The sequence below is a fragment of the Carcharodon carcharias genome, chromosome 3 (genome assembly GCF_017639515.1).
Source record: "Carcharodon carcharias isolate sCarCar2 chromosome 3, sCarCar2.pri, whole genome shotgun sequence".
In the NCBI taxonomy this organism is placed as follows: Eukaryota; Metazoa; Chordata; class Chondrichthyes; order Lamniformes; family Lamnidae; genus Carcharodon; species Carcharodon carcharias.
Window position 1 is genome coordinate 7,787,438 of NC_054469.1, and position 23,847 is coordinate 7,811,284.

General features: G+C 54.4%; 1 protein-coding gene across 1 annotated transcript in view; it reads right to left on the reverse strand.

Annotated features, from left to right (window-relative positions):
* The window catches only part of mroh1 (maestro heat-like repeat family member 1), a 190,321-nt gene that overhangs the window by 79,425 nt on the left and 87,049 nt on the right, over positions 1-23,847 (reverse strand). Inside the window, exons 25-33 of the mRNA XM_041183382.1 lie at positions 12,011-12,090; positions 10,555-10,690; positions 10,319-10,414; positions 6,380-6,484; positions 5,067-5,202; positions 3,676-3,788; positions 2,253-2,405; positions 471-625; positions 108-273 (exon numbers count right to left, since the gene is read on the reverse strand). Coding sequence (XP_041039316.1) covers positions 108-273; positions 471-625; positions 2,253-2,405; positions 3,676-3,788; positions 5,067-5,202; positions 6,380-6,484; positions 10,319-10,414; positions 10,555-10,690; positions 12,011-12,090 — 1,140 coding nt within the window. The remainder of the gene's footprint in view (positions 1-107; positions 274-470; positions 626-2,252; positions 2,406-3,675; positions 3,789-5,066; positions 5,203-6,379; positions 6,485-10,318; positions 10,415-10,554; positions 10,691-12,010; positions 12,091-23,847) is intronic.

Below are 23,847 nucleotides of genomic sequence, written 5' to 3' on the forward strand. Positions count from 1 at the left end.
AGGACGGACAGGTCAGCAGAGAGAGAGAGAGTGAGAGCACACGTAACACATGTTGGCTGGGGGGGGGATGGAGATGCTGGTGCCCAGCGTCCACACCCAGTACTCACTGCCAGGGGCTGCAGTGTGGCAAAGCGGGTGACATTTTTCCGCAGCAGTGACTCCCTCTTCTCATCGTACGGCAGCTGCCGGTTCAGTTTGTCCGTCAGGAATTCCATCGAGTTTCTCACCAGCGTCGTCTCTCCTGCCAGAGACTGCCACATCTCAGCCGTCTGCCTAAGGGGTGAGGGAGGGAGGGGAGGGGGTAGGTGCGGGTGGAGGGAGAGGATGTAGACCGAGGGAAGAGAGAGGGTGGGGGAGGGGAGAGAGAGAGAGAAGTGAGATCTTGTTATGTAATACTCCCATAAGCATCTTATGTTAAAGGCGCTATGTAAACGTAAGTTGTTGCTGAACCAACGAAATTGGCCACTTACTTATCGAAGGGCATTGGGTAGGTAAGGAGACTGGTGATTACAGCGGAGAGATTCTGGGAAGCCAGGAGAGAGACTGTCTGCAGAACAGAGGCCTTCACCTGATCCTGACTGATGGACTGTAATCGGATGTGTAGCACCTCGAGCACCTCACAGATCTGGGATTTTTAAAAAAAATCACCAACATCAGACTCAGAAACACGATGCAGGTTGACCAATAACACACACAGATATTTAAAAATTTGTTCTCACAATATGAACCCCGATGCTATTTATTGCCCATTCTTAAGAAGGTGCACCTAGGGAGTGCCTCCCTGTCGGAGAGTCGGTACTGAGGGAGTGCTGCACTGTCAGAGGGTCAGTACTGAGGGAGTGCTGCACTATCAGAGGGTCAGTACTGAGGGAGTGCTGCTCTGTCAGAGGATCAGTACTGAGGGAGTGCCGCACTGTCATGGGTTGGTGAGAGGCAGTGCTGCACTGTCAGAGGGTCGGTACAGAGGCAGTGCTGCACTGTTGGAAGTGCCGTCTTTTGGCTCTCTCATTAAACAGAGGCTCTACCTGCTCTCTCAGGTGGACGTATCAGCTCTCATGGCTCCATTTCGAAGAAGAGGAGGTGATTTCTCCCATATGTCCCGGTCAAAATTTATCCCTCAACTAACATCACTAAAACAGACGGGCAGTAAATACTGGCCTAGCCAGTGACCCTCACATCCCATGAATGAATTAAAAAAAGGATTAAGAGATCTGGGTCATTATTACGTTACTGCTGGTGGGATCTTGCTGTGTATAAGTTGGCTTCTGTATTTCCTATGTCACAGCAGTGACTACACTTCACAAACACGGCACTGGCTGAGACACCGAGTGTCTGAAAAATGTCAGAAAAGCAGGACCTATTTTTGATATGTTGCCAAAACTGCTTCCTCCTGGCTCTCATGACTGGTGGAAAGACAGAACAAAGCACCGAGCAAGATCTGACATGACAGAAATGAAGAACGAGCAAAGATGGTTCTAGATGAGCGACAATGGCTCATTTCTGCCAATTTGAGCCGTGGAGGACTGGTCCAACACCACCACCTGCTGTCTGGAAGACAACGCTGCAGGAACAAGGACTTCAACACCAGCCAGAGTCACAGGGAAATGGAGTTATAATCATTGCTCAAACTCATCCCAAAGTGTCACAGATCATTGCTTGGAACTGCAGTCCCTAGAGTTTTCTAACACTAGGCAAGAGTCCTCAAACTGGCCTGTTAAAGGTTGGTTGGAGACACTGGGAGTTGGTACCTTCTACATTCTCCTGATCAGACATGAGCTCCAAGCTGATTAACCCTGTCGTCTCGGGTTCTTGTCTCAGTCCCACTCCCCGATTAACAAGCTTCAATTTATATCATTCCCTAGTCGGTTTGAAGGGAACAGTGATGCTGAACAAACAGCCCCGAGATCACGATACCTTCAGGGAGGGGAGCTACACCGAGCGGGTCCAAGTTACACGTAACTCCAGTCCTACACCATCAGCTCAATGATGTGCACAGCAATGGGGATCATCTTTAAACCCAGATGTGGGCACATCTGGATCACATTCCATCACTAACCTGGTTACCTGAACACTGTTTCATCACTAACCTGGCTACTTGCTCATCCAGCACTCCGCTAACCCGGTTACTGATCGTCCTGGACATGGACTTACTGGTCACTTACCTGGTTACTGACTGGACCAATTCTCACTAACCCTGGTCGGCCCAGTCGGTCCCTGACCCCCGTTACCGGTCAGTCCAGTCGGTCACTAACCTGGTCCCCAAGGCTGGTGCCACGCACCCTGATAAGGGTGTTGATGATAACAGAAGCTGCACTGGAGCAGTGAGTGTGAGGGTCAGCGAGACCCTCAAAGAGCATGAAGAGCAGAATGCTGAGCTGGTCCTGGGGAAGACACTTGGCGATCACCTGAAATCAAACAGCAGAGTTACAGGAAATTCAGAAGGAGCGGGTGAGGGAGGGAGGGAGAGAGAGGGCGGACGAGGGAGGGAGGGAGGGAGAGGGCGGGCGAGGGAGGGAGGGAGGGAGAGGGCGGGCGAGGGAGGGAGGGAGGGAGAGGGCGGGCGAGGGAGGGAGGGAGGGAGAGGGCGGGCGAGGGAGGGAGGGAGAGGGTGGCGAGGGAGGAAGGGGAGGGAGAGGGCGGGCGAGGGAGGGAGGGAGGGAGAGGGCGGGCGAGGGAGGAGGGAGGGAGAGGGCGGGCGTAGGGAGGGAGGGAGGGAGGAGGGCGGGCGAGGAGGGAGGGAGGGAGAGGGCGGGGCGAGGGAGGGAGGGAGAGGGTGGGCGAGGGAGGAAGGGAGGGAGAGGGCGAGGGAGGGAGGGAGAGGGCGAGGGAGGGAGGGAGGGAGAGGGCGAGGGAGGGGGCGGACGAGGGAGGGAGGGAGGGGGCGGGCGAGGGAGGGAGGGAGGGGGCGAGCGAGGGAGGGAGGGAGGGGGCGGGCGAGGGAGGGAGGGAGGGGACAGATGCGGGAAGTCTGCCCTCATTAGGTGGTGTTGGGTGTGGGTTGAGATCAGGAGCCAGAGCCCTGGGCACATAGATACCGTCTGTCATGGGCTCAATCTGCCCCCAGCACATTCCCCTCCGTGCACCCCTCACCACCCCCCTCCCCGACGGGCCCCCCCCCCCCCAACCACACCCCCCTCCCCCGAGCCCACCAACACCCCCCCTCCCCCTCCCCGAAGCCCCCAAACACCCACCCTCCCCGAGCCCCCCAACACCCCCCCTCCCCCGAGCCCCCCACCACCCCCCTCCCCACGAGCCCCCCCCCACCACCCCCCTCCCCCGAGCCCCCCCCACCACCCCCTCCCCGACGCCCCCCCCACCACCCCCCCTCCCCGAGCCCCCCCCCCCCCCCCCCCCGCCCCCCCCCCCCCCCCTCCACGCAGCCCCCCCCACCACCCCCCCTCCCCGAAGCCCCCCCCCACCACCCCCCTCCCCGAGCCCCCCCCCACCACCCCCCTCCCCGAGCCCCCCCCACCACCCCCCTCCCCGAGCCCCCCCCCACCACCCCCCTCCCCGAGCCCCCCCCACCACCCCCCTCCCCGAGCCCCCCCCACCACCCCCCTCCCCGAGCCCCCCCACCACCCCCCTCCCGAGCCCCCCAACACCCCCCTCCCCGAGCCCCCAACACCCCCCTCCCCGAGCCCCCCCACCATCCCCCTCCCCGAGCCCCCAGCTAACCTGCCCAATCTCGGAACAGGTGTGGAACAGCAGCTTGCCATCTGATTGGTGCAGCCCATTGTGGAGAGTTTTCAGTCGTATCAACGACTCATCCCTGTGATCAGTAGCAAAACCTGGCGATCAAAAAGAGAATTAAAAACACAGCAGCACCATAGCTGCAGCACATACACATCCACCACCGCAGCACACACACACCCACCACCGCAGCACCATAGCTGCAGCACACACACACCCACCACCGCAGCACCATAGCTGCAGCACACACACACCCACCACCGCAGCACCATAGCTGCAGCACACACACACGCACCACCACAGCACACACCCACCCACCACCGCAGCACCATAGCTGCAGCACACACACACCCACCACCGCAGCACACACCCACCCACCACCGCAGCACCATAGCTGCAGCACACACACACCCACCACCGCAACACCATAGCTGCAGCACACACACACCCACCACCGCAGCACCATAGCTGCAGCACACACACACCCACCACCGCAGCACCATAGCTGCAGCACACACACACCCACCACCGCAGCACCATAGCTGCAGCACACACCCACCCCCGCAGCACAATAGCTGCAGCACACACCCACCCACCACCGCAGCACCATAGCTGCAGCACACACACACCCACCACCACAGCACACACACACCCACCACCGCAGCACCATAGCTGCAGCACACACCCACCCACCGCCGCAGCGCACACCCACCCACCGCCGCAGCGCACACCCACCCACCGCCGCAGCGCACACGCACCCACCGCCGCAGCGCACACCCACCCACCGCCGCAGCACACACACACCCACCGCCGCAGCACACACACACCCACCGCCGCAGCACACACACACCCACCGCCGCAGCACACACACACCCACCGCCGCAGCACACACACACCCACCGCCGCAGCACACACACACCCACCGCTGCAGCACACACACACCCACTGCTGCAGCACACACACACCCACCGCTGCAGCACACACACACCCAGCACCGCAGCACACACACACCCACCACCGCAGCACACACACACCCACCACCGCAGCACCATGGCTGCAGCACACACCCACCCACCACCGCAGCACCATGGCTGCAGCACACACCCACCCACCACCGCAGCACCATGGCTGCAGCACACACCCACCCACCACCGCAGCACCATGGCTGCAGCACACACCCACCCACCACCGCAGCACCATGACTGCAGCACACACCCACCCACCACCGCAGCACCATGACTGCAGCACACACCCACCACCGCAGCACCATGACTGCAGCACACACCCACCCACCACCGCAGCACCATGGCTGCAGCACACACCCACCTTCGCACCAGTACAGCACCCGTGTCCTGTTTTGCCACAAGGAGACTCACCAGCGTAACGCAGTTGGATGCACAGCAGCGTGTGCACACAGTCCACCGCATTCTGCCGTATGTTCACCAGAGGGTCTGTGCACCGCGGAACCAGCCGGCCAATCAGTGCCCCCAGATTGTGGAAGGAAATCATTGTCTGGGTTGGGGGGGGAGGTTCGAGAGAAGAGACAGGTCAACAAACCAGAAAACAACTGGACTCAACAGTATCAGCATCAGCCTCCTCTTCTCTGACACTCCAGGACAGTACAGAGAGAGAGAGAGCACTGCAACTCAACACAGAGTAAATCTCCCTCTACACTGTCCCCATCAAACACTCCCAGGACAGGTACAGCACAGGGTTAGATACAGAGTAAAGCTCCCTCTACACTGTCCCCATCAAACACTCCCAAGACAGGTACATCATGGGGTTAGATACAGAGTAAATCTCCCTCTACACTGTCCCCATCAAACACTCCCAGGACAGGTACAGCACGAGGTTAGATACAGAGTAAACCTCCCTCTACACTGTCCCCATCAAACACTCCCAGGACAGGTACAGCACGGGGTTAGATACAGAGTAAAGCTCCCTCTACACTGTCCCCATCAAACACTCCCAGGACAGGTACAGCACAGGGTTAGATACAGAGTAAAGTTCCCTCTACACCGTCCCCATCAAACACTCCCAGGACAGGTACAGCACGGGGTTAGATACTGAGTAAAGCTCCCTCTACACTGTCCCCATCAAACACTCCCAAGACAGGTACATCATGGGGTTAGATACAGAGTAAATCTCCCTCTACACTGTCCCCATCAAACACTCCCAGGACAGGTACAGCACGAGGTTAGATACAGAGTAAAGCTCCCTCTACACTGTCCCCATCAAACACTCCCAGGACAGGTACAGCATGGGGTTACAATGCTATGTGACGGTTTTCTACTTCCTGGTTCCGCTGATTGGATGTCTGGCTGTCGGCCCAGGATTTTGGGATTCGTGTTAAATCTCATCATGTGGAACGTTTATGTAAAGTGTGAGTAGTGGTTAGATTCAACCCATCGATCCAGTCAAGCTCTGTCCAACTGGGCCTGAGTGAGCAATACCTGGTCCCAATTGGCAATCAGGACTGAGGTATCAATACTGGATCGCTAGGATCGATCTGTGATCAACAGGGTCTGAGAGATTAATACCAGATCTATGATCGTTGCCGAGTATGTCCGATCACTAGTGGATTCTGGGTTTGAGATAGATACTGGATCCCAGTGATTGACGGTGTCTGAGGGGGTCAATACAGGATTTCAGAGATCAGCGGGGATCGGCCTGATCCAACAGGACTTACCCGGACATTAAGTTTCTCCAAGTAGAAATGCAGCAGTTTGGAAGTTGTGCTCACTGCCCGCTCTCGCTCCCAGTCCCTACTCGATGTGATCCAACCTTCAATATGCTGGGGAGGCGGGGGGAGGGTGGGGGGGCGAGGGGGGAGAGAGAGAGAGAGGGGGAGGAGGGAGAGAGAGAGGGGGGAGCAGGAGGGAGAGAGAGAGGGGTGGGGGGAGCAGGAGGGAGAAAGAGAGGGGGAGCAGGAGGGGGAGAGAGAGAGACAGGGGGGAGCAGGAGGGGGAGAGAGAGAGAGGGGGGAGCAGGAGGGGGAGAGAGAGAGACAGGGGGAGCAGGAGGGGGAGAGAGAGAGACGGGGGAGCAGGAGGGGGAGAGAGAGAGAGGGGGGAGCAGGAGGGAGAAAGAGAGGGGGAGCAGGAGGGGGAGAGAGAGAGACAGGGGGGAGCAGGAGGGGGAGAGAGAGAGACGGGGGGAGCAGGAGGGGGAGAGAGAGAGACGGGGGGAGCAGGAGGGGGAGAGAGAGAGAGACGGGGGGAGCAGGAGGGGGAGAGAGAGAGACAGGGGGAGCAGGAGGGGGAGAGAGAGAGATGGGGGGAGCAGGAGGGAGAGAGAGAGGGGGGAGCAGGAGGGAGAGAGAGAGGGGGGAGCAGGAGGGAGAGAGAGAGGGGGGAGCAGGAGGGAGAGAGAGAGGGGGGAGCAGGAGGGAGAGAGAGAGGGGGGAGCAGGAGGGAGAGAGAGAGGGGGGAGCAGGAGGGAGAGAGAGAGGGGGGAGCAGGAGGGAGAGAGAGAGGGGGGAGCAGGAGGGAGAGAGAGAGGGGGGAGCAGGAGGGAGAGAGAGAGAGACAGGGGGGAGCAGGAGGGAGAGAGAGAGGGGGGAGCAGGAGGGAGAGAGAGAGAGACAGGGGGGAGCAGGAGGGAGAGAGAGAGGGGGGAGCAGGAGGGAGAGAGAGAGGGGGAGCAGGAGGGAGAGAGAGAGAGACAGGGGGGAGCAGGAGGGAGAGAGAGAGGGGGGAGCAGGAGGGAGAGAGAGAGGGGGGAGCAGGAGGGAGAGAGAGAGGGGGGAGCAGGAGGGAGAGAGAGAGGGGGGAGCAGGAGGGAGAGAGAGAGGGGGGAGCAGGAGGGAGAGAGAGAGGGGGGAGCAGGAGGGAGAGAGAGAGAGACAGGGGGGAGCAGGAGGGAGAGAGAGAGAGACAGGGGGGAGCAGGAGGGAGAGAGAGAGGGGGGAGCAGGAGGGAGAGAGAGAGGGGGGAGCAGGAGGGAGAGAGAGAGAGACAGGGGGGAGCAGGAGGGAGAGAGAGAGAGGGGGGAGCAGGAGGGAGAGAGAGAGGGGGGAGCAGGAGGGAGAGAGAGAGGGGGGAGCAGGAGGGAGAGAGAGAGAGAGACAGGGGGGAGCAGGAGGGGGAGAGAGAGAGAGACAGGGGGGAGCAGGAGGGGGAGAGAGAGAGACGGGGGGAGCAGGAGGGGGAGAGAGAGAGACGGGGGGAGCAGGAGGGGGAGAGAGAGAGACGGGGGGAGCAGGAGGGGGAGAGAGAGGGGGGAGCAGGAGGGAGAGAGAGAGGGGGGAGCAGGAGGGGGAGAGAGAGAGACGGGGGGAGCAGGAGGGGGAGAGAGAGAGAGGGGGAGCAGGAGGGAGAGAGAGAGAGGGGGGAGCAGGAGAGAGAGAGAGAGGGGGGAGCAGGAGGGAGAGAGAGAGGGGGGAGCAGGAGGGAGAGAGAAAGGGGGGAGCAGGAGGGAGAGAGAGAGGGGGGAGCAGGAGGGAGAGAGAGAGGGGGGAGCAGGAGGGAGAGAGAGAGGGGGGAGCAGGAGGGAGAGAGAGAGGGGGGAGCAGGAGGGAGAGAGAGAGGGGGGAGCAGGAGGGAGAGAGAGAGGGGGGAGCAGGAGGGAGAGAGAGAGGGGGGAGCAGGAGGGAGAGAGAGAGGGGGGAGCAGGAGGGAGAGAGAGAGGGGGGAGCAGGAGGGAGAGAGAGAGGGGGGAGCAGGAGGGAGAGAGAGAGACGGGGGGAGCAGGAGGGAGAGAGAGAGGGGGGAGCAGGAGGGAGAGAGAGAGAGAGAGAGAGAGAAAGGGGGGAGAGAGGGGAGCAGGAGGAGAGAGGAGCGACAGAGGGGTAGAGATATGGGGAAAGAGATAGACAGAATGACAGACATAGACAATGAGGCAGAAAGACAGCGTGTGGGAGAAATTGGAAAAGGATTAGTACACAGGGATAATAAAACTCAGAGAGATGTCCAGTTAGCCCCAGCCACCCCACATCACATCACTGTATCCCACTGTCACCCAAACCAACATCCGAGCACTACACAGGCCGGGATTCCACCTGGAACAGGTACAGCATTCCCGGTTCAGTTTTATCCCCCTGGGCAAAGTCTGACACGCCCCCTGTGGGGCTGACTGCCCCTGGGAACCAACAGGCTGTTAGATTCCGATATTATGGAGACCCCTAAACAGAAACAGACCATTCAACACAACCTGGGTCAGGCGTTAGGAGAAAATATTTCACATTCCATTTCCCAATTCTCCCGCCCTTCATTACAAGGTGGGTTGGGGTACAAGAATTAAGAAGTCTTGCTACAGTCGTACAGGGTTTTGGTGAGGCCACATCTGGAACACTGGCTGCAGTTTTGGTCTCCCTATTTAAGGAAGAATGTACTCGCGTTGGAGGCGGTACAGTGAAGGATCACTAGATTGGTCCCTGGAATGAGGGGGTAGTCCCAGGATGGGAGTCTGAGTAAACTGGGCCCACGTTCTCTGGAGTTTAGAAGAACGAGACGCGATCTGGTGGAAACATAAAAGATTTCGGACAGGGCTGGACAGGGTGGACACAGAGAGATTGGTCGGGGAATCGGAAACACAGGGACAGAGCCTCAGGATAAGGGGTCGGTCATTTAGGACCGAGATGAGGAGAAATTACTTCAGCCAAAGGGTTGTGAATGTTTGGAATTCTCTACCCCAGAGGGCTGTGAATGTCCTTTGTTGAGTAGGTTCAAAGCTGGGGGTTGGAAGAATTTTAGACCATAAGATAATTACGGGGAATGGAGATAGTACAGGAAGGACTGAGGTAGGTGATCAGCCATGATCATATTAAATGGTACAGCAGCAGGCTCAAGGGGCCAAGTGGCCTCCTCCTGTTTCTAGAGCCAGAGAAAAGTCACGGTGCAGAAAGAGGCCATTCAGCCCATCACGTCTGTGCCGGCCAGAAAAAGAAACTAGCCCCTCATTTTAATCCCACTTCCCAGCCCCTGGTCCGTAGCTCTGCAGGTTACAGCACCTCAGGTGCAGATCCAGGTACATTTTAAATCAGTTCAGCGTTTCAGCCTCAACCACCGATTTAGGCCGTGAATTCCAGACACCCACCACCCTCTGGGTGAAAACGTTTTTCTTCACGTCCCCCTCTAATCCTTCAACCAGTTATCTTAAATCTCTGCCCCCCTGGTAATCGACCCCTCAGCTAGGGGAAACATCTTTCCTGTCCACCCCATCTAGGCCCCTCATAATTTTCTAACCTCAATTCAGCCACCCCTCAGCCTCCTGTGTCCTGAGGAGATCAACCCCAGCCCATCCAATCCTTCCTCATAACTGCAATTTTCAACCCCTGGCAGCATTCTTGTAAATTTTACACACGTTATGCAAATTTAAATCATGTCGACATTCTTATACTTTCTCCCTCCCTCCCCCAGCACACACACACTGGGCCAAATGGACTGTTCTTGGCCGGGAAAGTTCGGTGTTACAAACTAATCCTGAACTTTAACAGTTTCTGCCTGAAGACCTAACCTGCAGAGGGAATCCCACCTCTCGCTTTGTGTGTGAACACATTCCTCCTGCTCTGGTCGGAATCTCTGAGTATTCCGGTTTATTTGACCAGGCGAGACAGGGACCTTCAGATTGATTTCAGCATCTTCCCTCATCACTGCGATTCAGCTCTCCAACCCACCCCCAGCCTTACCTTAAAGACCATCTGCAGGCCGTCAGGGGTTAGATCCTGGGCGAGGATCTGCTTCAGGAGCTCCTGCAGTGCACTCATCGTCTCAGTGTAGAGGATCTGACAAGGAAACCAACACAGGTTAATGCTCATACCCTCTGACCCCCCCCTCAGTGACTCACAGGGCCCAGGGGGGTCAAAGACCAGGATCGAGTCCACTCGGATGTGAAGTCAGACAAACCCTCAATATCTGGCCTTACCTCTCTCTCCTTAATGTCCACGCAGGTCTCGTCCTTGCTCTTGTCAACCCCCAGAGGCGGCAATCCAAACACACTGTCCAGGCAGGTTTTGATCAGTTCAAACAGATCGGCCTCGTTCAGTACAGGGTCCAGCTTCCTGTGTCCAAGGTCAAGGAGAACGGGAGGGGAGCAGAGCCTCCGGAACGGGAATGGGAGAGGAGAGTGCTCCTTCTGAAGCCGCTCCTCCCATTGAGAAGCATCTCCAGGGAAGTGGATTCCACCCAAATGGAACACTTGCTGCTTGAGGCTAGGAGTGGGGGTCAACAGAGGGGGAGGGGGGGGCGGACGCCCGGCCGAGGGGGAGGGGGGCGGACGCCCGGCCGAGGGGGAGGGGGGCGGACGCCCGGCCGAGGGGGAGGGGGGCGGACGCCCGGCCGAGGGGGAGGGGGGCGGACGCCCGGCCGAGGGGGAGGGGGGGTGGGCGGGCCGAGGGGGAGGGGGGCGGACGGGCTGAGGGGGAGGGGGCGGGCGGGCGGGCTGAGGGGGAGGGGGGCGGACGCCCGGCCGAGGGGGAGGGGGGCGGACGCCCGGCCGAGGGGGAGGGGGGCGGACGCCCGGCCGAGGGGGAGGGGGGGTGGGCGGGCCGAGGGGGAGGGGGGGTGGGCGGGCCGAGGGGGAGGGGGGCGGACGGGCTGAGGGGGAGGGGGCGGGCGGACGGGCTGAGGGGGAGGGGGCGGGCGGGCGGGCTGAGGGGGAGGGGGCGGGCGGGCGGGCTGAGGGGGAGGGGGCGGGCGGGCGGGCCGAGGGGGAGGGGGCGTGGGCGGGCCGAGGGGGAGGGGGGCGGACGGGCTGAGGGGGAGGGGGCGGGCGGACGGGCTGAGGGGGAGGGGGCGGGCGGGCGGGCTGAGGGGGAGGGGGCGGGCGGGCGGGCTGAGGGGGAGGGGGCGGGCGGGCGGGCTGAGGGGGAGGGGGCGGGCGGGCGGGCTGAGGGGGAGGGGGAGGGGGAGGGAGTCCGGAGCTGTGTGCCAGACTTGGAGCTCGGATACCCAGGCACTCAGACAGTGACAGTGAGTTTGCTGAGAGCCAACCAGGAGGTGGCAATGGGGCCCAGTCAGTGAAATAAAAACCCACACGTTACACATTATTCTCACAGAAAACCTGATCCACACCATAACCCAGAGGGAAACGTACACAGCCGAGACTCTGCACTCCAGCACCTGTCAAATAAACCACAGAGCTTCCCACACACACCCCCCCCCCTCACTGCTCTCCCCCAGGGAATAGTCCCAGAGCAGACGGCAGCAATCGCCTCTTCTCCTGGTAACACCACAAATCCAGCCTCCTTCACCAAAACACTTCCCGGGTTTCAGTGCGAGGGGGGAGGCACCTTGTCCTGTGTCAGGATCAGTCCTACCTCCCCCCCCCCACACACTGCCCAAATCCCACAGCCCCAGACAGGGCCGAGCTGAAAGGATACAGCAGGTGGGAGCAGGTGATCAGGGCCTGCTGACGGATAGGAGTTCGCAAAACATCCATCGTCTCCAACTTGATCAAATCCTGCAGCACAAAACACAGTGGAAAAGGTTAACAGAGCAAGAAGCAGAATAGAGTTTAATAACAGTCTAATAATGGTCCTTACTGTATAACACACAGCGCAAAGCCCGGTCCATACTGTATAACACACAGCGCAAAGCCCGGTCCGTACTGTATAACACACAGCGCAAAGCCCGGTCCATACTGTATAACACACAGCGCAAAGCCCGGTCCATACTGTATAACACAGCAAAGCCCGGTCCATACTGTATAACACAGCGCAAAGCCCGGTCCGTACTGTATAACACAGCAAAGCCCGGTCCATACTGTATAACACAGCAAAGCCCGGTCCATACTGTATAACACAGCGCAAAGCCCGGTCCATACTGTATAACACAGCGCAAAGCCCGGTCCATACTGTATAACACAGCAAAGCCCGGTCCATACTGTATAACACAGCGCAAAGCCCGGTCCATACTGTATAACACAGCAAAGCCCGGTCCGTACTGTATAACACAGCAAAGCCCGGTCCATACTCTATAACACAGCAAAGCCCGGTCCGTACTGTATAACACAGCAAAGCCCGGTCCGTACTGTATAACACAGCAAAGCCCGGTCCATACTGTATAACACAGCAAAGCCCGGTCCATACTGTATAACACAGCAAAGCCCGGTCCATACTGTATAACACAGCAAAGCCCGGTCCATACTGTATAACACAGCAAAGCCCGGTCCGTACTGTATAACACAGCAAAGCCCGGTCCGTACTGTATAACACAGCAAAGCCCGGTCCGTACTGTATAACACAGCAAAGCCCGGTCCATACTGTATAACACAGCAAAGCCCGGTCCGTACTGTATAACACAGCAAAGCCCGGTCCGTACTGTATAACACAGCAAAGCCCGGTCCGTACTGTATAACACAGCAAAGCCCGGTCCATACTGTATAACACAGCAAAGCCCGGTCCGTACTGTATAACACAGCAAAGCCCAGTCCATACTGTATAACACAGCAAAGCCCGGTCCGTACTGTATAACACAGCAAAGCCCGGTCCGTACTGTATAACACAGCAAAGCCCGGTCCGTACTGTATAACACAGCAAAGCCCGGTCCATACTGTATAACACAGCAAAGCCCGGTCCATTCTGTATAACACAGCAAAGCCCGGTCCATACTCTATAACACAGCAAAGCCCGGTCCGTACTGTATAACACAGCAAAGCCCGGTCCGTACTGTATAACACAGCAAAGCCCGGTCCATACTGTATAACACAGCAAAGCCCAGTCCATACTGTATAACACAGCAAAGCCCGGTCCGTACTGTATAACACAGCAAAGCCCAGTCCGAAATGTATAACACAGCAAAGCCCGGTCCATACTGTATAACACAGCAAAGCCCAGTCCATACTGTATAACACATCAAAGCCCGGTCCATACTGTATAACACAGCAAAGCCCAGTCCATACTGTATAACACAGCAAAGCCCAGTCCATACTGTATAACACAGCAAAGCCCGGTCCGTACTGTATAACACAGCAAAGCCCGGTCCATACTGTATAACACAGCAAAGCCCGGTCCATACTGTATAACACAGCAAAGCCCGGTCCATACTGTATAACACAGCAAAGCCCGGTCCATACTGTATAACACAGCGCAAAGCCCGGTCCGTACTGTATAACACAGCAAAGCCCGGTCCGTACTGTATAACACAGCAAAGCCCGGTCCATACTGTATAACACAGCAAAGCCCGGTCCATACTGTATAACACAGCAAAGCCCGGTCCGTACTGTATAACACAGCAAAGCCCGGTCCGTACTGTATAACACAGCAAAGCCCGGTCCATACTGTATAACACAGCAAAGCCCGGTCCGTACTGTATAACACAGCAAAGCCCGGTCCGTACTGTATAACACAGCAAAGCCCGGTCCGTACTGTATAACACAGCAAAGCCCAGTCCGAAATGTATAACACAGCAAAGCCCGGTCCATACTGTATAACACAGCAAAGCCCAGTCCATACTGTATAACACAGCAAAGCCCGGTCCATACTGTATAACACAGCAAAGCCCAGTCCATACTGTATAACACAGCAAAGCCCAGTCCATACTGTATAACACAGCAAAGCCCGGTCCGTACTGTATAACACAGCAAAGCCCGGTCCATACTGTATAACACAGCAAAGCCCGGTCCATACTGTATAACACAGCAAAGCCCGGTCCATACTGTATAACACAGCAAAGCCCGATCCATACTGTATAACACAGCAAAGCACAGTCCATACTGTATAACACAGCAAAGCCCGGTCCATACTGTATAACACAGCAAAGCACAGTCCATACTGTATAACACAGCAAAGCCCAGTCCATACTGTATAACACAGCAAAGCCCGGTCCATACTGTATAACACAGCAAAGCCCGGTCCATACTGTATAACACAGCAAAGCCCGGTCCGTACTGTATAACACAGCAAAGCCCGGTCCATACTGTATAACACACAGCGCAAAGCCCGGTCCATACTGTATAACACAGCGCAAAGCCCGGTCCATACTGTATAACACAGCAAAGCCCGGTCCATACTGTATAACACAGCAAAGCCCGGTCCATACTGTATAACACAGCAAAGCCCGGTCCATACTGTATAACACAGCAAAGCCCGGTCCATACTGTATAACACAGCAAAGTCCAGTCCGAAATGTATAACACAGCAAAGCCCGGTCCATACTGTATAACACAGCAAAGCCCAGTCCATACTGTATAACACAGAAAAGCCCGGTCCGTACTGTATAACACAGCAAAGCCCGGTCCATACTGTATAACACAGCAAAGCCCAGTCCATACTGTATAACACAGCAAAGCCCAGTCCATACTGTATAACACAGCAAAGCCCGGTCCGTACTGTATAACACAGCAAAGCCCGGTCCATACTGTATAACACAGCAAAGCCCGGTCCATACTGTATAACACAGCAAAGCCCGGTCCATACTGTATAACACAGCAAAGCCCGGTCCATACTGTATAACACAGCAAAGCCTGGTCCATACTCTATAACACAGCAAAGCCCGGTCCATACTGTATAACACAGCAAAGCCCGGTCCATACTCTATAACACAGCAAAGCCCGGTCCATACTGTATAACACAGCAAAGCCCAGTCCATACTGTATAACACACAGCGCAAAGCCCGGTCCATACTGTATAACACAGCGCAAAGCCCGGTCCATACTGTATAACACAGCAAAGCCCGGTCCATACTGTATAACACAGCAAAGCCCGGTCCATACTGTATAACACAGCAAAGCCCGGTCCATACTGTATAACACAGCGCAAAGCCCGGTCCATACTGTATAACACAGCAAAGCCCGGTCCGTACTGTATAACACAGCAAAGCCCGGTCCATACTGTATAACACAGCAAAGCCCGGTCCATACTGTATAACACAGCAAAGCACGGTCCGTACTGTATAACACAGCAAAGCCCGGTCCGTACTGTATAACACAGCAAAGCCCGGTCCGTACTGTATAACACAGCAAAGCCCGGTCCATACTGTATAACACACAGCGCAAAGCCCGGTCCATACTGTATAACACAGCGCAAAGCCCGGTCCATACTGTATAACACAGCAAAGCCCGGTCCATACTGTATAACACAGCGCAAAGCCCGGTCCATACTGTATAACACAGCAAAGCCCGGTCCATACTGTATAACACAGCAAAGCCCGGTCCGTACTGTATAACACAGCAAAGTCCAGTCCGAAATGTATAACACAGCAAAGCCCGGTCCATACTGTATAACACAGCAAAGCCCAGTCCATACTGTATAACACAGAAAAGCCCGGTCCGTACTGTATAACACAGCAAAGCCCGGTCCATACTGTATAACACAGCAAAGCCCAGTCCATACTGTATAACACAGCAAAGCCCAGTCCATACTGTATAACACAGCAAAGCCCGGTCCGTACTGTATAACACAGCAAAGCCCGGTCCATACTGTATAACACAGCAAAGCCCGGTCCATACTGTATAACACAGCAAAGCCCGGTCCATACTGTATAACACAGCAAAGCCCGGTCCATACTGTATAACACAGCAAAGCCTGGTCCATACTCTATAACACAGCAAAGCCCGGTCCATACTGTATAACACAGCAAAGCCCGGTCCATACTCTATAACACAGCAAAGCCCGGTCCATACTGTATAACACAGCAAAGCCCAGTCCATACTGTATAACACACAGCGCAAAGCCCGGTCCATACTGTATAACACAGCGCAAAGCCCGGTCCATACTGTATAACACAGCAAAGCCCGGTCCGTACTGTATAACACAGCAAAGCCCGGTCCATACTGTATAACACAGCAAAGCCCGGTCCATACTGTATAACACAGCGCAAAGCCCGGTCCATACTGTATAACACAGCAAAGCCCGGTCCGTACTGTATAACACAGCAAAGCCCGGTCCATACTGTATAACACAGCAAAGCCCGGTCCATACTGTATAACACAGCAAAGCACGGTCCGTACTGTATAACACAGCAAAGCCGGTCGTACTGTATAACACAGCAAAGCCCGGTCCATACTGTATAACACAGCAAAGCCCAGTCCTTACTGTATAACACAGCAAAGCCCGGTCCGTACTGTATAACACAGCAAAGCCCAGTCCGTACTGTATAACACAGCAAAGCCCGGTCCATACTGTATAACACAGCAAAGCCCAGTCCATACTGTATAACACAGCAAAGCCCGGTCCGTACTGTATAACACAGCAAAGCCCGGTCCGTACTGTATAACACAGCAAAGCCCGGTCCATACTGTATAACACAGCAAAGCCGGTCCATACTGTATAACACAGCGCAAAGCCCGGTCCATACTGTATAACACAGCAAAGCCCGGTCCATACTGTATAACACAGCAAAGCCCAGTCCATACTGTATAACACAGCAAAGCCCGGTCCGTACTGGAAAACACAGCAAAGCCCGGTCCGTACTGTATAACATACAGCAAAGCCCAGTCCATACTGTATAACACAGCAAAGCCTGGTCTGTACTGTATAACACAGCAAAGCCCGGTCCATACTGTATAACACAGCAAAGCTGGTCCGTACTGTATAACACAGCAAGCCCGGTCCGTACTGTATAACACAGCAAAGCCCGGTCCATACTGTATAACACCAGCAAAGCCCGGTCCATACTGATAAAACACAGCAAAGCCCAGTCCATACTGTATAACACAGCAAAGCCCGGTCCATACTGCATAACACAGCAAAGCCCGGTCCATACTGTATAACACAGCAAAGCCCGGTCCATACTGTATAACACAGCAAAGCACAGTCCATACTGTATAACACAGCAAAGCCCGATCCATACTGTATAACACAGCAAAGCCCGATCCATACTGTATAACACAGCAAAGCCCAGGTCCATACTGTATAACACAGCAAAGCCCAGTCCTGACTGTATAACACAGCAAGCCGGTCAGTACTGTAAAACACAGCAAAGCCCGGTCCAGTACTGTATAACATACAGCAAAGCCCAGTCCATACTGTATAACACAGCAAAGCCCGGGTCCGTACTGTATAACACAGCAAAGGCCCGGTCCATACTGTATAACACAGCAAAGCCCGGTCCATACTGTATAACACAGCAAAGCCCGGTCCATACTGTATAACACAGCAAAGCCCGGTCCCATACTGTATAAACACAGCAAAGCCGGTCCATACTGCTATAACACAGCAAGCCCGTCCATACTGTATAACACAGCAAAGCCGGTCCATACTGCTATAACACAGCAAAGCCCGGTCCATACTGTATAACACACAGCGCAAAGCCCGGTCCATACTGTATAACACACAGCGCAAAGCCCCGGTCCATACTGTATAACACACAGCGCAAAGCCCGGTCCATACTGTATAACACACAGCGCAAAGCCCCTGTCCATACTGTATAACACACAGCGCAAAGCCCGGTCCATACTGTATAACACAGCGCAAAGCCCGGTCCATACTGTATAACACAGCGCAAAGCCCGGTCCATATTGTATAACACAGCAAAGCCCGGTCCATACTGTATAACACAGCGCAAAGCCCGGTCCATACTGTATAACACAGCAAAGCCCGGTCCATACTGTATAACACAGCAAAGCCCGGTCCATACTGTATAACACAGCAAAGCCCGGTCCATACTGTATAACACAGCAAAGCCCGGTCCATACTGTATAACACAGCAAAGCCCGATCCATACTGTATAACACAGCAAAGCCCGGTCCATACTGTATAACACAGCGCAAAGCCCGATCCATACTGTATAACACACAGCACAAAGCCCGGTCCATACTGTATAACACAGCAAAGCCCGGTCCATACTGTATAACACAGCGCAAAGCCCGGTCCATACTGTATAACACAGCAATGCCCGGTCCATACTCTATAACACAGCAAAGCCCGGTCCGTACTCTATAACACAGCAAAGCCCGGTCCGTACTGTATAACACAGCAAAGCCCGGTCCGTACTGTATAACACAGCAAAGCCCGGTCCATACTGTATAACACAGCAAAGCCCGGTCCGTACTGTATAACACAGCAAAGCCCGGTCCATACTGTATAACACAGCAAAGCCCGATCCATACTGTATAACACAGCAAAGCCCAGTCCATACTGTATAACACAGCAAAGCCCAGTCCATACTGTATAACACAGCAAAGCCCGGTCCGTACTGTATAACACAGCAAAGCCCGGTCCATACTGTATAACACAGCAAAGCCCGGTCCGTACTGTATAACACAGCAAAGCCCGGTCCGTACTGTATAACACAGCAAAGCCCGGTCCGTACTGCATAACATACAGCAAAGCCCGGTCCGTACTGTATAACACAGCAAAGCCCGGTCTGTACTGTATAACACAGCAAAGCCCGGTCCGTACTGTATAACACAGCAAAGCCCGGTCCGTACTGTATAACACAGCAAAGCCCGGTCCGTACTGTATAACACAGCAAAGCCCGGTCCGTACTGTATAACACAGCAAAGCCCGGTCCGTACTGTATAACACAGCAAAGCCCGGTCCGTACTGTATAACACAGCAAAGCCCGGTCCGTACTGTATAACACAGCAAAGCCCGGTCCGTACTGTATAACACAGCAAAGCCCGGTCCGTACTGTATAACACAGCAAAGCCCGGTCCGTACTGTATAACACAGCAAAGCCCAGTCCCTACTGTATAACACAGCAAAGCCCGGTCCATACTGTATAACACAGCAAAGCCCGGTCCGTACTGTATAACACAGCAAAGCCCGGTCCGTACTGTATAACACAGCAAAGCCCGGTCCGTACTGTATAACACAGCAAAGCCCGGTCCGTACTGTATAACACAGCAAAGCCCGGTCCATACTGTATAACACAGCAAAGCCCGGTCCATACTGTATAACACAGCAAAGCCCGGTCCATACTGTATAACACAGCAAAGCCCGGTCCATACTGTATAACACAGCAAAGCCCGGTCCATACTGTATAACACAGCAAAGCCCGGTCCATACTGTATAACACAGCAAAGCCCGGTCCGTACTGTATAACACAGCAAAGCCCGGTCCGTACTGTATAACACAGCAAAGCCCGGTCCGTACTGTATAACACAGCAAAGCCCGGTCCGTACTGTATAACACAGCAAAGCCCGGTCCATACTGTATAACACAGCAAAGTCCGGTCCATACTGTATAACACAGCAAAGCCCGGTCCATACTGTATAACACAGCAAAGCCCGGTCCCTACTGTATAACACAGCAAAGCCCGGTCCGTACTGTATAACACAGCAAAGCCCGGTCCGTACTGTATAACACAGCAAAGCCCGGTCCGTACTGTATAACACAGCAAAGCCCGGTCCGTACTGTATAACACAGCAAAGCCCGGTCCGTACTGTATAACACAGCAAAGCCCGGTCCGTACTGTATAACACAGCAAAGCCCGGTCCGTACTGTATAACACAGCAAAGCCCGGTCCGTACTGTATAACACAGCAAAGCCCGGTCCATACTGTATAACACAGCAAAGCCCGGTCCGTACTGTATAACACAGCAAAGCCCGGTCCATACTGTATAACACAGCAAAGCCCGGTCCGTACTGTATAACACAGCAAAGCCCGGTCCGTACTGTATAACACAGCAAAGCCCGGTCCATACTGTATAACATACAGCAAAGCCCGGTCCGTACTGTATAACACAGCAAAGCCCAGTCCATACTGTATAACACAGCAAAGCCCGGTCCGTACTGTATAACACAGCAAAGCCCGGTCCGTACTGTATAACACAGCAAAGCCCGGTCCATACTGTATAACACAGCAAAGCCCGGTCCGTACTGTATAACACAGCAAAGCCCGGTCCATACTGTATAACACAGCAAAGCCCAGTCCATACTGTATAACACAGCAAAGCCCGGTCCGTACTGTATTACACAGCAAAGCCCGGTCCGTACTGTATAACACAGCAAAGCCCAGTCCATACTGTATAACACAGCAAAGCCGGGTCCGTACTGTATAACACAGCAAAGCCCGGTCCATACTGTATAACACAGCAAAGCCCGGTCCGTACTGTATAACACAGCAAAGCCCGGTCCATACTGTATAACACAGCAAAGCCCGGTCCATACTGTATAACACAGCAAAGCCCGGTCCATACTGTATAACACAGCAAAGCCCGGTCCATACTGTATAACACAGCAAAGCCCGGTCCATACTGTATAACACAGCAAAGCCCGGTCCATACTGTATAACACAGCAAAGCCCGGTCCATACTGTATAACACAGCAAAGCCCGGTCCATACTGTATAACACACAGCGCAAAGCCCGGTCCATACTGTATAACACACAGCGCAAAGCCCGGTCCATACTGTATAACACACAGCGCAAAGCCCGGTCCATACTGTATAACACACAGCGCAAAGCCCGGTCCATACTGTATAACACACAGCGCAAAGCCCGGTCCATACTGTATAACACAGCAAAGCCCGGTCCATACTGTATAACACAGCGCAAAGCCCGGTCCATACTGTATAACACAGCAAAGCCCGGTCCATACTGTATAACACACAGCGCAAAGCCCGATCCATACTGTATAACACACAGCGCAAAGCCCGATCCATACTGTATAACACACAGCACAAAGCCCGGTCCATACTGTATAACACAGCAAAGCCCGGTCCATACTGTATAACACAGCGCAAAGCCCGGTCCATACTGTATAACACAGCAAAGCCGGTCCATACTCTATAACACAGCAAAGCCCGGTCCATACTCTATAACACAGCAAAGCCCGGTGCATACTCTATAACACAGCAAAGCCCGGTCCGTACTGTATAACACAGCAAAGCCCGGTCCGTACTGTATAACACAGCAAAGCCCGGTCCATACTGTATAACACAGCAAAGCCCGGTCCGTACTGTATAACACAGCAAAGCCCAGTCCATACTGTATAACACAGCAAAGCCCGGTCCATACTGTATAACACAGCAAAGCCCGATCCATACTGTATAACACAGCAAAGCCCAGTCCATACTGTATAACACAGCAAAGCCCAGTCCATACTGTATAACAGCAAAGCCCAGTCCATACTGTATAACACAGCAAAGCCCGGTCCGTACTGTATAACACAGCAAAGCCCGGTCCATACTGTATAACACAGCAAAGCCCGGTCCGTACTGTATAACACAGCAAAGCCCGGTCCATACTGTATAACACAGCAAAGCCCGGTCCGTACTGTATAACATACAGCAAAGCCCAGTCCATACTGTATAACACAGCAAAGCCTGGTCTGTACTGTATAACACAGCAAAGCCCGGTCCATACTGTATAACACAGCAAAGCCTGGTCTGTACTGTATAACACAGCAAAGCCCGGTCCATACTGTATAACACAGCAAAGCCTGGTCTGTACTGTATAACATACAGCAAAGCCCAGTCCATACTGTATAACACAGCAAAGCCTGGTCTGTACTGTATAACATACAGCAAAGCCCAGTCCATACTGTATAACACAGCAAAGCCTGGTCTGTACTGTATAACATACAGCAAAGCCCAGTCCATACTGTATAACACAGCAAAGCCCGGTCCGTACTGTATAACATACAGCAAAGCCCAGTCCCTACTGTATAACACAGCAAAGCCCGGTCCATACTGTATAACACAGCAAAGCCCGGTCCGTACTGTATAACACAGCAAAGCCCGGTCCATACTGTATAACACAGCAAAGCCCGGTCCGTACTGTATAACACAGCAAAGCCCAGTCCATACTGTATAACACAGCAAAGCCCGGTCCATACTGTATAACACAGCAAAGCCCGGTCCGTACTGTATAACACAGCAAAGCCCGGTCCGTACTGTATAACACAGCAAAGCCCGGTCCATACTGTATAACACAGCAAAGCCCGGTCCATACTGTATAACACAGCAAAGCCCGGTCCATACTGTATAACACAGCAAAGCCCAGTCCATACTGTATAACACAGCAAAGCCCGGTCCATAATGTATAACACAGCAAAGCCCAGTCCATACTGTATAACACAGCAAAGCCCAGTCCATACTGTATAACACAGCAAAGCCCGGTCCGTACTGTATAACACAGCAAAGCCCGGTCCGTACTGTATAACATACAGCAAAGCCCAGTCCATACTGTATAACACAGCAAAGCCTGGTCTGTACTGTATAACACAGCAAAGCCCGGTCCATACTGTATAACACAGCAAAGCCTGGTCTGTACTGTATAACACAGCAAAGCCCGGTCCATACTGTATAACACAGCAAAGCCTGGTCTGTACTGTATAACATACAGCAAAGCCCAGTCCATACTGTATAACACAGCAAAGCCTGGTCTGTACTGTATAACACAGCAAAGCCCGGTCCATACTGTATAACACAGCAAAGCCCAGTCCATACTGTATAACACAGCAAAGCCCGGTCCATACTGTATAACACAGCAAAGCCCGGTCCGTACTGTATAACACAGCAAAGCCCGGTCCATAATGTATAACACAGCAAAGCCCAGTCCATACTGTATAACACAGCAAAGCCCAGTCCATACTGTATAACACAGCAAAGCCCGGTCCGTACTGTATAACACAGCAAAGCCCGGTCCGTACTGTATAACATACAGCAAAGCCCAGTCCATACTGTATAACACAGCAAAGCCTGGTCTGTACTGTATAACACAGCAAAGCCCGGTCCATACTGTATAACACAGCAAAGCCTGGTCTGTACTGTATAACACAGCAAAGCCCGGTCCATACTGTATAACACAGCAAAGCCTGGTCTGTACTGTATAACATACAGCAAAGCCCAGTCCATACTGTATAACACAGCAAAGCCCGGTCTGTACTGTATAACACAGCAAAGCCCGGTCCATACTGTATAACACAGCAAAGCCCGGTCCATACTGTATAACACAGCAAAGCCCGGTCCATACTGTATAACACAGCAAAGCCCGGTCCATACTGTATAACACAGCAAAGCCCGGTCCGTACTGTATAACACAGCAAAGCCCGGTCCGTACTGTATAACACAGCAAAGCCCGGTCCATACTGTATAACACAGCAAAGCCCGGTCCATACTGTATAACACAGCAAAGCCCGGTCAATACTGTATAACACAGCAAAGCCCGGTCCGTACTGTATAACACAGCAAAGCCCGGTCCGTACTGTATAACACAGCAAAGCCCGGTCCGTACTGTATAACACAGCAAAGCCCGGTCCGTACTGTATAACACAGCAAAGCCCGGTCCGTACTGTATAACACAGCAAAGCCCGGTCCGTACTGTATAACAC